Source organism: Saccostrea echinata, unplaced genomic scaffold, assembly GCF_033153115.1.
Source record: "Saccostrea echinata isolate AGI-Se365-2 ecotype Australia unplaced genomic scaffold, CSIRO_AGI_Sech_v1 ptg000081l, whole genome shotgun sequence".
Classification (NCBI taxonomy): Eukaryota; Metazoa; Mollusca; class Bivalvia; order Ostreida; family Ostreidae; genus Saccostrea; species Saccostrea echinata.
In genome coordinates, this window is record NW_026889830.1 from 2,540,202 (window position 1) to 2,555,000 (window position 14,799).

At 33.4% G+C, this 14,799-nt stretch overlaps 1 protein-coding gene across 1 annotated transcript in view; it reads left to right on the plus strand.

The window, feature by feature from the left end:
• The first annotated feature begins 72 nt into the window (after positions 1-72).
• Positions 73-14,799, plus strand: part of LOC133176710 (E3 ubiquitin-protein ligase UHRF1-like) — a 26,690-nt gene continuing 11,963 nt past the window's right edge. Inside the window, exons 1-8 of the mRNA XM_061311783.1 lie at positions 73-299; positions 5,112-5,318; positions 11,549-11,626; positions 12,831-13,018; positions 13,433-13,648; positions 13,810-13,937; positions 14,214-14,400; positions 14,776-14,799. The exon at positions 14,776-14,799 is cut by the window's right edge and continues 100 nt beyond it. Coding sequence (XP_061167767.1) covers positions 147-299; positions 5,112-5,318; positions 11,549-11,626; positions 12,831-13,018; positions 13,433-13,648; positions 13,810-13,937; positions 14,214-14,400; positions 14,776-14,799 — 1,181 coding nt within the window. The 5' untranslated portion in view covers positions 73-146. The remainder of the gene's footprint in view (positions 300-5,111; positions 5,319-11,548; positions 11,627-12,830; positions 13,019-13,432; positions 13,649-13,809; positions 13,938-14,213; positions 14,401-14,775) is intronic.

A 14,799-nucleotide genomic window follows, 5' to 3' on the forward strand; every position in this document is an offset into this window, starting at 1 on the left:
GACTCCTCGAAAATGTTCATACAAATTGACCTAAACTCCCGATATTTCGCGCGAAATTGTAAGTAGTTCCCGCCACAAGGTGCTTACGAAGGCGTTTGTTTATTTCTTGGAAGAAATACAAGGACAAGGAGTAACTCAAAGGGACAATGTGGATTCAAGTTAGAAGCTTTGATGGGAAAAAATCATTACGTGTAGATAATTTGTCAAAGTTGACTAAGATTGAAGAATTAAGATCACGTTTAGTTGAGGAATTTGAGGCTCCTGTTGAGAAACAGCGATTGTTTTACAGAGGAAAACAGGTACCTCATTTTCATGTGTTTTATTACCAGATCATAAATTAGCAATATCAGTGATCACAATCATCAATGTGCAGATTTATTCGATGAAAAGGGATGGGGGAAGATTGAAAAGAGGTATAGATCTGTAATGGTGGGTGGGGGTGGGAGAAGTGCATGATTCTTAATCTGGGCTGATATGTCTACTTTGAAATCTTGCTAGATTTGTTCATGTTTTTACTATAGTTCATTTAACTCTAGATAGAACATTCTATCGAAAAAAAGAGAATTGTCTTTTGTACTCAGTTTAATGATTGAATATGTTTTGTATATCGAATATGAGCAAAATAATCAGGGGCAGATAATTCAAAACTTAGCGTTTTATGAAAGATGCAGAGAGTTCCAAATATCATCAGATGTTTAAGTTGATTAACAATATTTTAGAAAATGTGTTGAATTTTCCTTCACATGTAATGATAATTTTTATTTTTTAGGTCACCTGACCTATTGCTATCTGTTTTCGTTCATCGTCGACTGTCGTATGTTAATATTTGAACATTTTCAACTCCTTCTCTGAAATCACTGAACCAATGTTAGCCAATATTGGCATATGGCATCTATGGCAGAGTTTCCAAAAACCTTCTGTCTTACCAGCAAAACCGAAAGAAAATTGAAATGTCGGATGCTATATTACAACGCACTTTGAAATAAATTTTCAAAGTGTGTTAATTTTGGGACCACGTTAAGGCACTTTGAAAAAAATATTTACTTTCAAAGTGCGTTAATATCGACCATATTAACGCACTTTGAAAAAAAAATGTGTGCGGCTTGGTCAATATTCTTTCCAGTGATTTTTTTAGGGCCGATTTGGGGCCGAAATTCGGCCCCAGTCCCAATTTGAAATATGCCTGTATTTTCCCAAAATGTAGTGGAAGTTTTCTTAAAGAAAAACTTGCAAAATATGTGATCAAATTCAGTTTGTTTATTGCATGTTTTTCAGTGAAGTTCAAGCAGGTTTTGTTGTTCAGCCATGTTGGATTTCTGCATAATTAGATAATTCATACCAATATTGTTCTTGGTGCAAGTAATTAGATAACTCATACCAAGAATAGTCTTGATTTGTTATAACAATTGTTTGTTAAAGTAATACAAAGACAAAAACAAAGCTTTTTGACAATGCTTTTAAAGTGACTGGGTTTTCTGGGAGATTCCCAATTTAGCCTAATTGACACTGAATTTCCCAATTCTGAGGGCCCCAGCCCCCAGTCCCAAAGTACTGAAAAAAAAAACACTGCTTGCAAATTTTAGGTGTGATAAATAATTATTTGAACCTGGTTGGATAACTTTTCAATTGTAACTACTCGGCCATTTCCGTAACAACAAATAACGGAAAAGGGCGAGCGTGATCTGAATGGATGACTTTTCGGTGATGACGTCAGGATCTGAGATATAGACGTTTTAAAGATTTTTAGGAGTTGTCTTGTTTCCAAAGGTTCTCGTAACTGTTAAAAAAGGGAAATGGGTCTTAGAAATAATGGAGGAATAATTGTTTTATAGCACAGTTTCGTTTTTTTTTTTTTCTTTTCTTTTTTTAGCTCACCTGAGCTGAAAGCTCAAGTGAGCTTTTCTGATCACCTGTTGTCCGTCGTCCGTCCAGCCGTCTGTCCGTCCATCTGTAAACTTTTCATATTTTTGACTTCTTCTCAAGAACCACTGGGCCAATTTTTACCAAACATGGTACAAAGCATCCTTGGGTGAAGAGGAGTTAAAATTATAAAAATGAAGGGCCAAGTCCACATCATAGGGGAGATAATCAAGATAATACAAAAATTGGGAGGGGTCATTAAAAAATCTCCCTCTCAAGAACCACTGGGCCAGAAAGGCTGAAACTTAATTGGAAGCATCCTGGGGTTGTGTAGATTCTAAATTGTTCAAATCATGACCCCCGGGGGTAGGGCGGGGCCACAATAAGGAATCCAAGTTTTACATTGAAATATGTATTAAAAATCTTTAAAAATCTTCTTCTCAAGAACCACTGGGCCAGAAAAGCTGAAACTTATGTGGAAGCATTCTGGGGTAGTGTAGATTCTAAATTGTTCAAATCATGACCCCCGGGGGTAGGGCGGGGCCACAATAGGGAATCCCAAGTTTTACATTGAAATATATAGTAAAAATCTTTAAAAATCTTCTCCTCAAGAACCACTGGGCCATTAAAGCTGAAACTTATGTGGAAGCATCCTGGGGTAGTGTAGATTCTAATTGTTCAAATCATGACCCCTGGGGTAGGGTGGGGCCACAATAAGTACTACCGGGGGGGGGGGGGGAGGGGGGGAGAGAAATCAGGTGAAAAACAGCAAGGCCAAAGTTACTCAGGTGAGTGCTGTGGTCCATGGGCCTCTTGTAAATTTTATCCAGTCTCTAATAAGATCGGTAGATGAAGGTGTCGATAAATAACTTAAAGCATCGCATTTTTCTTAGGGAAAAGGGAGCAATTATGATTTTTCCATACCATGAAAATTCTCTCTCTCATCTATTTTTCTATCATATTCTTCTGTCTATCTATTGTGAACATATAAAATGAAACAATGGTTGACTCATTTATTTGATAATAAGAAAATAAACCTTAGCCACATTACTCACTCGACTGAAATTTTTACCTCGTTCACTAATAACTTTTTCTAAAAAAAGTTATGCAGTCAGATTACTTCTAAATCTGTAATTTGATGTCATAAAACGCTAGACATGTCAAATTATAATAGCATGTTTTAATTACCATGTAAATGCATTTTTTCTGAGGGAACATTGTGGATACATTATGAATAAAGGTTATGCGGCTCTCTTCTTTAATATAATAGGGTGCATATTTTTTTTTTTCAGGAAAGCTTATCTAAATTTTTTCATCTATTTTACGTTAACTCAAATTTATTGAGAGAAATAATAATCAATGTCATACCAGTTATGTAAATACATATATTTGTGTAGGAAAGATAGAGAGTTGGGCTGAGAGACTTTCTACCTATCTCCTCCTCATTCTCGATGAGGGTAGATCAATTCAGTTCAGAGTTTTTCGGAAGAAATATAACAAAATTGATGCCATCTATTATTAAAACCTAAGTCCAGAATTTTTGTTTTATATGTATTTTTTCAAAGTGCGTTAAGTGTCTCCATGGTTAAAAACGTTGATGTACACTCTTAATGCACTTTGAAAAAAATTTTCAAATTGCATTGATTTTGTCCAAAATTGAACACACTTTGAAAAATTTTCAAAGTGCGTTGATTCTGTCCCAATTTTAACGCACTTTGAAAAAAAATTTCAAAGTGCGTAATTTTTTCAGAGTGCGTTGCCTCAATGCTATTCGATATATCACCGGTACGCATGACTGATCAATTTCTGTGTTAACAATCCATTATTTTTTTAAGGTTTCGTTGAACCCGTAAAGTTTTGTCTTTTTATCGCAGAAATATGGCTGAAAGATTGCCGACTCAGCATTAAAAAACACTCAATTAATCTCAAAAAGCATTTAGAGAGTTGCTTTCTGACAATGCAGCAACATTAACAGGGGAAGATAATTCTAATCAACACTACTACGAATAATCTAGAGAGTTCCGAATGTCAATATGGATGTAAATTCAAAGTGAGAAAAAACGTTGAGAAAATGAGTTGAATTTTTGTCTTTTTATGGGTTGTTTTTTAGGATAAAAGACATATACAATCTCAATAAGGTTTATTATCATTAATTAAGTAGTTATTTCCATTGCAACTCCTGTAAACTTGCATTTTTCAAACTCGTTATGGAGCAAATCCACTCCTATTTGCTACATTGCATCTATCGATATATTACATATTTTAAATGTGGTTAGGGCTTTTCTCATGTCATAGTTTGATTATTCTAATTAATTGTACTCTGTTCTTTTGCATTGTCTCATAATTGGTGTTTTGACAATTCGCAGAATCATTTACGTACTCTGAGAACTTTCAAGGTCCAGTCAGGTTGGCATTGATGTTCTGCAGCAATTTGATATACACTTTCAGATGAAATGGACCAGTTCTGACCTATGTCATATTCTTTTGAATTACATCATGAATTATATTAGAATTTATTTGGACTGGTAGAATTTGCTTCGGACTGGTAGAACACATTAAGTCATCAGTTCAAATGACTGATAAAAATATTTGGTTTTTCGGAAACTCTGCTATGGGTGAAGGGGAACAAAATTTTTGAATTTCTTGTTCGCCACCTCCTTTGGGGATGAAGGGTGGGGCTTATACCAACAAAATTGATGCAATCTTTAAAAAATCCTCTTCTTTACTCCAGGACATTGAACAGTTAAACTGTTGACATGATTGTAATAAGGATTGAATCTTTTACCAAAATTATGAAATTCATGGCCCCTGGGTCAGAGGTTCTGGAGTAAGGTTAAAGGCTCTATGTATTGATCATGTAGTAAAAATGCATACATTCTTTAAAAAGTTTTTCTCTCCCCCTGTATATTAAGCAAGCAAACAAAGTGCATGATTATGTTGAACAAGGATCCCTCTTCAGAAATTGTGAAATTCATGGCCCCAGGGTCAGGGGTTGGGGGGCTATATTGATAATTTAGTGAAAATGCAAATGTAAGACATGGAATTCTACTAAAACTTTTGATGGATTTAAACTTTAAAAATGTGTTCGTGGCCCTTTAAATAACTTTTCGATAAATCTTTTTAACAGTAAACATTTAAGGTTGACCTTGGTGTAAAATGGTTATTCAGTTTATTGAAAGTATGTTAACTTATTTCATTTCTACCGTAGAAAACTCAGGTATTTAATATAACAGAATTGTTTTTCTCTGAAGCTGGAAGATGGCCACTCCCTCTTTGACTACAATGTAGGACTGAACGATCTTGTTCAATTAATGGTTAGGGCCGCACCTCTTGGTGAAAACAAAACTCAACAAAATCAAATTGAGGAGGAAGAAAAGAAGCCAACAGATGGATATAACAGCAGTGGAGAGGAGAGCACCTGTTCTGATAAAGAAAACAAGGACAAGGAAAACAAGCTGGTATCATTTTGTAGCCTTGTATTACTAAGTTTAGGGTTTCAATGCATTTATAATAGAAAAAATAAATAATTTTAATTAATATAAAATTCCATTTTATTATAAGTTTGTAAGAGAAAAATCATATAATGTATGTTAATAGAGGTTATGTGGTTATTTGTTTATCTGTTATAAGTATTTGTTGTCAGCATTATCTTAACTGCAATAATGTAGCCCTCTCCAATATTTTTATGCCCCACCATGAATACGGCCGGGACATATAGTGTTTGTCATGTCCATCTTATGTCCCTCCGTCCTTCCATCCTTCTATCCTTCCATCTCACTTCGCATTTAGCTCAGTTTTAAAGAAACTATTCAAGATAGTTTTATCAAACTTCATATGCTGATACATATTGATGAGAGCTATTCAAGTGCATCAATATTTTCTGACTTTGACCTTGACCTTGCTTTTCTTAAATTTGTATTTAGCTCAGTTTCAGAGAAACTGTTCTAAGACGAACCTTATACCCTGATACATACTAATGAAAAATATTCAACTTCATCAACAATTTTTGACCTTGACTTCACTTTTCTTGAATAGTGTTTAGCTAAGTTTCAAAAAAGTATTCATGATATTATTATCAACTTCACATACTGATACATATTGATGAATGCTTTAACTATATCAACATCTTTTGACCTTGACCTCACTTTTTTAAATTAGCAGTATATGCGAAAGTCACTGGATTGTTGGTTTTTACCGGCAAAATTTGGTTCGGGTCGGTACATATGGTCTTATTGTCCATACATATCCTTTATTCCATCCATTTAGCAGTAATTTTAATCTGTAACAACCCTGTCCATACATGTGATAAGTCAAAGACCACAAAACTGTACAGGAGCCATAAAAAAACTGGAATTTGGGTGAAAAAACTGTACACTGCCTATCAAAAAATGGTACAAAAAATGGTATAAAATATCGCTTAAATTCTTCTGAAATTCCATCGTAATCATTGTAATAAACATCGTGTATTTTATACCTACGAAGATCTGGGTCAGATTCACGTATATTAAGTCATGTATATCAACTTTAGAAGTTGGCTTAATTTTTTTCAATCAAGTTACGTATACGAAACATTAACAGTAATTAAGTACCCCTTAAAAAATAAAGCTACCTAAAGGGGTATTTGATACGAATTTATAGCAAGATAATTATCCCAATTGGCACACCTTCGCACGCGATGGTTTGTGTACAACACAATTATCAGAAGGTCAAGTGTCAACACAGGTGACGTTTTCCAGTGTCTCGCGAGTGAGAATGAGAGGAAAATGGCGGCATTTAGCGAGAAATTCAAAATACTGTACAAATTTTCATATTCCGTGAATTTTGGTGTCCCGCCGGTACACGATGAATGGGCTCGAAAAACTCTACATTTTGCGTACAGCCGGTACATATCACATGTATGCCTGTCATAATCGTTTATGTCTAATTCGAATTTCCTCTGTCATGGAATGTAGATCTCTAGATAGTTCATACGTATATTTGGTTGTGGGAAATTATTTTCATTATTAAACAAGAGTAACCGTTGTGAGTTACTTCAGGAAAGAAATAAATAAATATATTTTAAGTTAAAAAAAATCTTTGACACTGTGTATTTTGTTTGTATATGTCAAATACCCAGAAAGAGAGAAAATTGTATGCAATTATATACTACCTTTTAAAAAGGAAATTTTTTTATAGTAAGTTTGTTCATTTCAATAAGATCATTTTTTTAATAATCTCAACTCTAGATCTATTTAAGGTTCAATTAAACAGTGACCATACCCCCCCCCCCCTTTTCAATCTCTATATTATAATGATGTATGAATTTAAAGAAAGAAGGTCGGTCTGGTAAGTACATGCTTGGTCTGGTAAAATATATATTTTTACCAGACCTTATGTCCTGTAAAAATTTTACACTTTTGCATAGACTGAATTAGTGATTATCTCAACTTCAAAGAAACTTCTTAAGATATTTTTATCAAATCTTATACAGCTAAACTTCGAAATCTCGAACACCGATATTTCGAATACCCGGGATATGTTGAAGTAAGGCCGCTGTCCCGACAAAATTTGCTTTATAAATGATTAAAATAAACCCCTCTATGTCGAACACGTTAATGTTGAATACCCCGGTTTCTCGAAGTAAAATTGTGTACCCATCCATTAAAATCACATGCGTTATCTAGAAGTCAGGATTATTTTCTGCTCTGATGATCAAGTCCGTTAGGTAAACTGAATGCTGTATTGATAACACCCACCTGTCTGTCACGCTCGGGTTACCTGTGTTCTTGTGATCAACAGATAATAGCGCAATAATTATATGAAGTGTATGTATGGCTTACCTTGATTGTAATTATGCAAACCAAAGGTTGTGTGTAGTCTAATGCATATGCGTGGATGACCAAAAATTGTTTTGTGGCTTGGGTACGTTTATCTTGATAATCGCTATTTAATGCTATGTGAAATATGCGCACATACATAGTTTATGCATATGAAAGTGAAAATTATAAACATCAAAGTAAAACAAAATTCTGTTATTTAATGCAATTAGAATTTATTTTCCCTATATGAGCGTGCAGAATTTACAATCGTCCGTACACGCCATCATGTGAGCATGTGTTGCAGTGAAAACTTGTGCTGTAGTGCCCTGTGATTCAGTGTTGTTCTCTTGTTAGACAAAAGTGCGTGATTCTTCTTTTGCATATGAATTTATTACGGTAAAATAATTTTCTTTTAATTGATTTTACATGTATGAACATATTTTTCCAATAAAAGAAAACGTATATTTCGTTATTCTGACAGTGACCAGTTTTAAATTTACAATGCATAGACGATAACCGGTTATGTATACATGGGAAACGATGCTAGCGGTTGACTTGCTGCGTTGGTGGAAGGATTATACTTCTTTGCATATTATACAAAGCTTTTATTTTGTGAATTATAAAGAGGATGTAAAAAATTTTTGATTGCTAAATACATGTACATGTATATTAAAGAAATCGTATACAGAGTTTCAAACAAGAAGGAATTTGACATGTTTTTACTATTAATTAAGTACATGTTCACTGCACTAAGTTTATTTGAAGTTCATTTGAGTTATAACCCTCGGTATGTCGAACCCCGGGATATCTCGAAGTTCATCAACGGTCCCGTCAACTTTTAGATAACAAAGTTTAACTATATATACTTATATATATTGATGAGAGCTGTTCAAGTGCATCAACATTTTTTGACCTTGGTCTTTCCTAATTTTCTTTGACTTTGACCTCACTTATCTTTAATATGGTACAAAGCTCAGTTTAAAAAAAAAATTCAAGATATATTAATCAAACCTAATATGCCAATATATATTGATGAGAGCTATTAACATTTTTTACCATGACCTTTTCTTTGACCTTCAAATTTGTGTTTAGCTAAAATTTCGAAGAAAGTATTTAAGATATTTTTATTAATTAAACTTTATATGCTTATACATATTGAAAAGAGCTATTCAATGGCATCAATATTTTTGTCCATGATCTTTTCTTTGACCTTCAAATTTGTGTTTAGCATAGTTTCAAAGAAACAAATAAAAGATATTTTTATCAAATTTCAAATGCTTACACATATTGATGAGAGCTATTCAATTGCATCAACACTTTTTACCATAATCTTACTTTTACTTTGACATCAAATTTGTGTTAAGTTTCAAGGAAAGAATTCAAAATATTTTTATCAAACTTCATATGTTGATACATATTGAGGAGAGCTACTAAACTTCATCAACATTTTTGACCTTGACCTTTCCTTTGACTTTGAACTTAATTGTCTTAAATTTGTTTGTTTGGTTGTTTTTTTTTTGTTTTTGTTTTTTTTTTGTTTGTTTTGTTTTGGTTTTTTGTTTTGTTTAAAGAAACTATTCCAGATATTTTTTATGAAGCTTATGCACTGATTACATTATTTGGTGAGAATTTATCAAGTGTGTCCATTTTTTTTTATTCTTGAACTTCCAAATGACTTTTGATTTTACTATTTATTGATATCAAAAGTCAGTTATAAAGAAACTATTCAAGGTGTTTTCATCAAACTTCCTCCATTAATACAAATTTTCATGTTTCATTACTATTGAACCCTGGGTGGGGCATTCATGTCCTATGGACATATTTCTAGTTTATTGGATGTTTTGGGAGAGGGCTACAGTTCCAAAGGATCTCTGTAAAGGTGCAGGAATATATTTTTTTAATATGGGTGACTTCATGTAAAATAAATTGCTTTTCAATTTGGATTTGACTTCCCTCAAATAAGATGAAATTTGAATTCATTTTCAAAAACAGCCTATGATATGATAGAGAAGGTAAAATACAACTGAATGTTTCTTCAGCAGCTATGACAGGTCTCCATGAGATACTGAGACTTGCACTTGAAATTTAGAAAGGCATGATAAGGTAAATTTTGGTGTAGATAATAATTGTGCCATTTGGAATTACTTTGATAAATGAGAGCATTTGAATGTTTTTTTTTTTGTTTTTTTTTAAAAAAGAAGTTATATTTATGCTTAAAAAAAGGGAATCCTATTTATTTATTTACAAGATCCACTCCGTAGGTCTCAATTTTGTCCCAGAATAAAATTAATCAAGGTCAGTAAATATGGCAGAAAAATTCAAGTTGTGATGCCTACATACACGAAAAATAAATGATAATGGACTTTTCATTATATTTAGAATCAAGATATGCCATGCATAACTAGATTTTTAGCTCTTCTGAGCCGAAGGCTCAAAGAGCTAACGCTATGGCCATTTGTGTGGTGTGCCTAAACTTTTTAGAATATGGGCCATAACTATTATTGTCAAATTTGTCACAGGGTATCCTTGGCCCAAGGGCTCCCGTTTATACTAAAACTAAGGTTGTGACCCTTAAACAAGGGGAGATAATTAGGAAAATAGAAACAAAAGTACTGGTTGCCAAAAAATCTTCTTCTCAAGAACCACTGGGCAGATTATCACCAAATTTACATAAAAGGATGAGGATATGTTGTAGATTAAAATTTGCAAGGGGAATCACCCTGGGGCAAAGGGCATGGTCTCAAGGTCACTTCAAAGTTGACCAAAAATGACATTTTATTAAAATGTTGGTATTTTGCTTGCTATAAGGACTAGGATCATCAAATCTTGTCAGTTGATGCATCAAAGGACCTCATATCATGTTGACTCAAAAGTAGGTCACGGTGACCTACTTTTTAAATTTTGTGGCCATTCTTTTTCAAAATGATGAAGAGGCATATTTTGAACAATTTAAGGCATATGATCATCAAACTTTGTCAGTTGATGTATCTTGGGTCCTCAGAGTAAGTCAACTGAATAGTAGGTCACCTTGACCTACTTTTTGGATTTTATGGCTAATCTTTTTCAAAACAATTAAGATCATAATTTCGAATACTGAGAGATTTAGAATCATTAAATCTTGTAAGATGATGCATCTTGGGGCCATAAAACATATTTATTAAAAAGTAGGTCACAGTGACCTACTTTTTGAACTTTGCAGGCATTTGATTTCAAAGCATTTTAGAAGCATAATTTGGACATATATCAGGCACTAATTGGCTTAGATTCATCAAACTTTGTCAGTTGATGCATCTTGGATCCACAGATTTGGTTGACTGAAAAGGAGGTCACTTTGACCTATTATATATGAGCGACTTTTGAAATTTTATGGTAATAATTTTAAAAATATTTTAGGTATTATAGAATCATCAAACTTAGTTGATGCATCTTGAGTCCGCAGAGAATGACAAGTGATAAGTAGGTCACCATGACCTACTCTCAGGTACTAATTGGCTTAGAATCATCTTGGTTTCTCATAGCGTTTCATCTAAAATGTAGGTCATGAATACCTACCTTTGGAATTTCAAGGCTTTATCTAAATATGCAGGATACTTAGAGGCTTCAAATAGAAGTGATAGGTTGTACAGTTTATCAGAAGAGGGATTCAAGGTCCTTGGGCCTCTTGTTTAAGTTTATGTAGGTAAGGAATATTAATAAAATAGTCACTTGATAATTATTTGAGCCAAAATTTTTGCAGGAATGAATTACTCTCGAGATCCTATGGAGTTGTAGCCCTCTCTGCCCCCCCCCCCCCCCAAAAAAAAATTGATGATGGGAACTAAATTATTGTAGCTGGCAATATCTGTAGTATGAAATATTATTTCCACTTTATATAATGATTGCATTTTCAGCCTTCAACTCCAGTGAAAGAAACAATCAACAAAGCAGAAACTTCAACAAAAGAGGAATATGCTAATAGCACCTACAAGGTAAATGTTTGGATTCCACTCAACATTATGAAAATGTCTTTTTAATGTAGAATTAGATAGCCAATCAGGTGCTGATTGATGAGATGCAGCACCTGTTTGGTATGGTTAAACTTCACAACATTGAAATCTGGAATACAAGGGGTATGTTCACAGTTGAAGTGATTTGGTTCCAGCCATATTCATACATGTGACAGAATTGAAAAATCACAACTGGAGATTTGAAATTTTTCAGCTGGAGTTTGGGTCTCAAAGCTGGAGATTTTTTATCGACATTTTTTCAAATCGCAAAAGACCATCCAACCCCCAAAATTCAGGAAAAAATACCTTCTCCCAGTTTATTACTTTACAAATTTTATTTTATAAAGTTGTTGTCTAGTTTTAAGAAAAATATGATAAAGTTTTTATATTCAATTGAAGTGAAATTGAGTATTCAAGATGAAATCAACTCATTTCCTAGTAAAGTAATTAAGAGTTAACAGCATCATTAAAACATTGGATAAAATTTTATTTTTGATTTAGTATTGATATATCAACTAGTAAGTGAAGTAAAACAGCTAGGTTTTATGTAACAAATTCTATGTCAGTAATTTGTTTTTAAATAGAATGTTTACAGATGAAAAAAAAGTACCCTCTAAAAAAATAAACAAATTAGAGTCAGGTATATTTTAGCAACACCCTGTAGTGTGATCTATTTTAAACTAGAGTGTGACCTACATTATAACTGTATCTTTAAGTGACAAAAGTAGCATTAGAAGATGTCAACTGGGTATTTTAGCAACTAATTACAATGTTTTGCATTCAGTAATAAACATCAATGGTCTTTTATCAAGTTGATATATCATTAATTTTTACAACATAATTATACGACCTCATGTTGATTCCTACGAAGCCTACCGCTGTGAAAATTTATTGCACTGGCGTTGTTATCTCAATTTCTTTTCATTCTGAGCAATTATATGAAACACGATCAAAAAAATATTGCAAATAATATTTAATTTGAAGAATTTTAAAACACGGAAGATTTAAAAATTAATCGGGAGGGGCGGAAGGGGGTGAAATATCTGGAGATTTTGTCTCCCGCCGGAAGAATCACATGTATGCATATTTTCTTTGTTAACCTCATTATCTCCAATAGATATCTAAGAGTTGAATATCGGCCCTGTCGAGTTTGAGATAATGAGGTTTGACTGTAATTGTGTTTCAGCTCGGGGATATCATTGATGCAAGAGATACCTCAGTTGGCGCCTGGTTTGAGGCTAAGATTGTAAACATATCCAAGGATGAAAAGTTTGATCCAACCAAGAAAGATTCTGTGGAAGATATGGAAGTGGATGTTAAAGACGGTTGTCCTGTGGATCACGATGGTTATATCTATAGTGTTGTTTTTGATGGGTAAATATCAAATTAGGGTTTATCAATGCTGTTTTAACTACCAGAAAATGGTATCTTTCCCCTTTTAAAAAAAATGACAAAATTCCCCTTTTAGATATGGAAAATATCCTGATTAAACATATATGTAACACTTAAGGTATATTTATTTGTGCTAATTCTAGAAATGACCCCCAGATATGCTCTCAAAATGCAAATTCTTGCAACATTTATCGGAAAATTACCAGAGGGACATGCCCCTAGACTCCCATGTTATATTCAGAGGTCCAGCACTGATGTCAAGATTTTTCCCCGTTTATGTGAAAAGGGTAGTCAAAACAAAATATCTAGATAAATCCCTGTCAAAGTGATTTAAGGTTTTGATTTTTGCATGGTTATTGATATGCAGTCTTGTTAAACTCCTAATGCTTTTAATAGATATGATGATACAGAACCGGAAAAAATGGAATGCAAAGATATGCGTCCAAGAGCCAGAAAGATTTTAAAGTTATCAGACATCAAGGAGGGACAGAAAGTTATGGCTAATTACAATGTGGATGACCCAGATTTACGGGGATTCTGGTATGACTGCATAATCACAGGGAAAAGGGACACGAGAACAATTAAAGAACTAACAGCTACAGTCTTCATTGGGTGAGTTTTAACTGGGGGTTTTGTTTCACTTGGACTGTACAAAGCTAAATTTGGTGGTAAATTTTCAGGAGTCATCTTTTTGTGTTGTTCTGAGTACTTGTGGATCTCACTTTATGAAATTTATGCTCAGTGTTAATGTTGGCTTTCACTACTATTTACAGACCAGATCTGATGCCACTGGATGAATGTAAGCTATTATTCACCAATGAGATATTTGACATTGAGAAACCTGGAACACAGATTAACGAGTTTGATGAAGCATTTGATCCATCAGCTTCACCTGTAAAAAGTATATCTAAGTGTTAAATTTGTCAAATACATGTATATGATGGTCTGGAAAATCATATATGTGAGTTTATGCTTCAAAGTTATCAGTAAAATTGTAGAAATTTATGTTGTCTTTCTCAAATAAATAGAATCTTGACTTACAGGAAAAACATTTTGGGTATTACTTACAAAAAAAAAAGAAGATTTTTGGGAACAATTTTACTAGAGAAAAGAGAGGGGGCTGAAAAGAAAAATAAAATAATTTAATAAAATCATTGATTAAATATCTTCTTTCTAGGAACTAACAAGCCTGACTGTGATTTCTGTAAGGATAATCCAAAAAGAAAATGTAAACATTGTGCTTGCTCTGTCTGTGGAGGAAAGCATGACCCAGATAAACAGATTTTATGTGATGAATGTGACCAGGCCTACCACCTTCAATGTCTAGATCCACCCCTAGAAAAACTACCCGAGGAAGATGAATGGTAAGAGTATGAATCGTGCATCGTATCCTTTTCTGCTTCGAAGGCTTGTAATAACCGAATAATTATATGAAAAAAATTATCTTGTGTAGAATACATTAATTGATTTAAGGTTCATTGTCCCTACAATAGAGATAACTCTAACTGGGATAAATGATTATTATTCCTTTTTAAAATTGTCAGGTTAAAAGGTTCTGTCAAATTTGCCCCACAAGGTAGCTTGCAGAAGTGTGTATTTTATTCATAAATTCTATTTCTTTTTGAGAATCAGTTGCATGAAAGCAAAAATTTATGAGACCAAATAGAGGGATGGAGAACAAATGAGAAACATGAGTTATTACAAGAATGATGAAAACAAGTATTTAATTGCCATTGCAGGTATTGTCCAAGTTGTAAAAATGA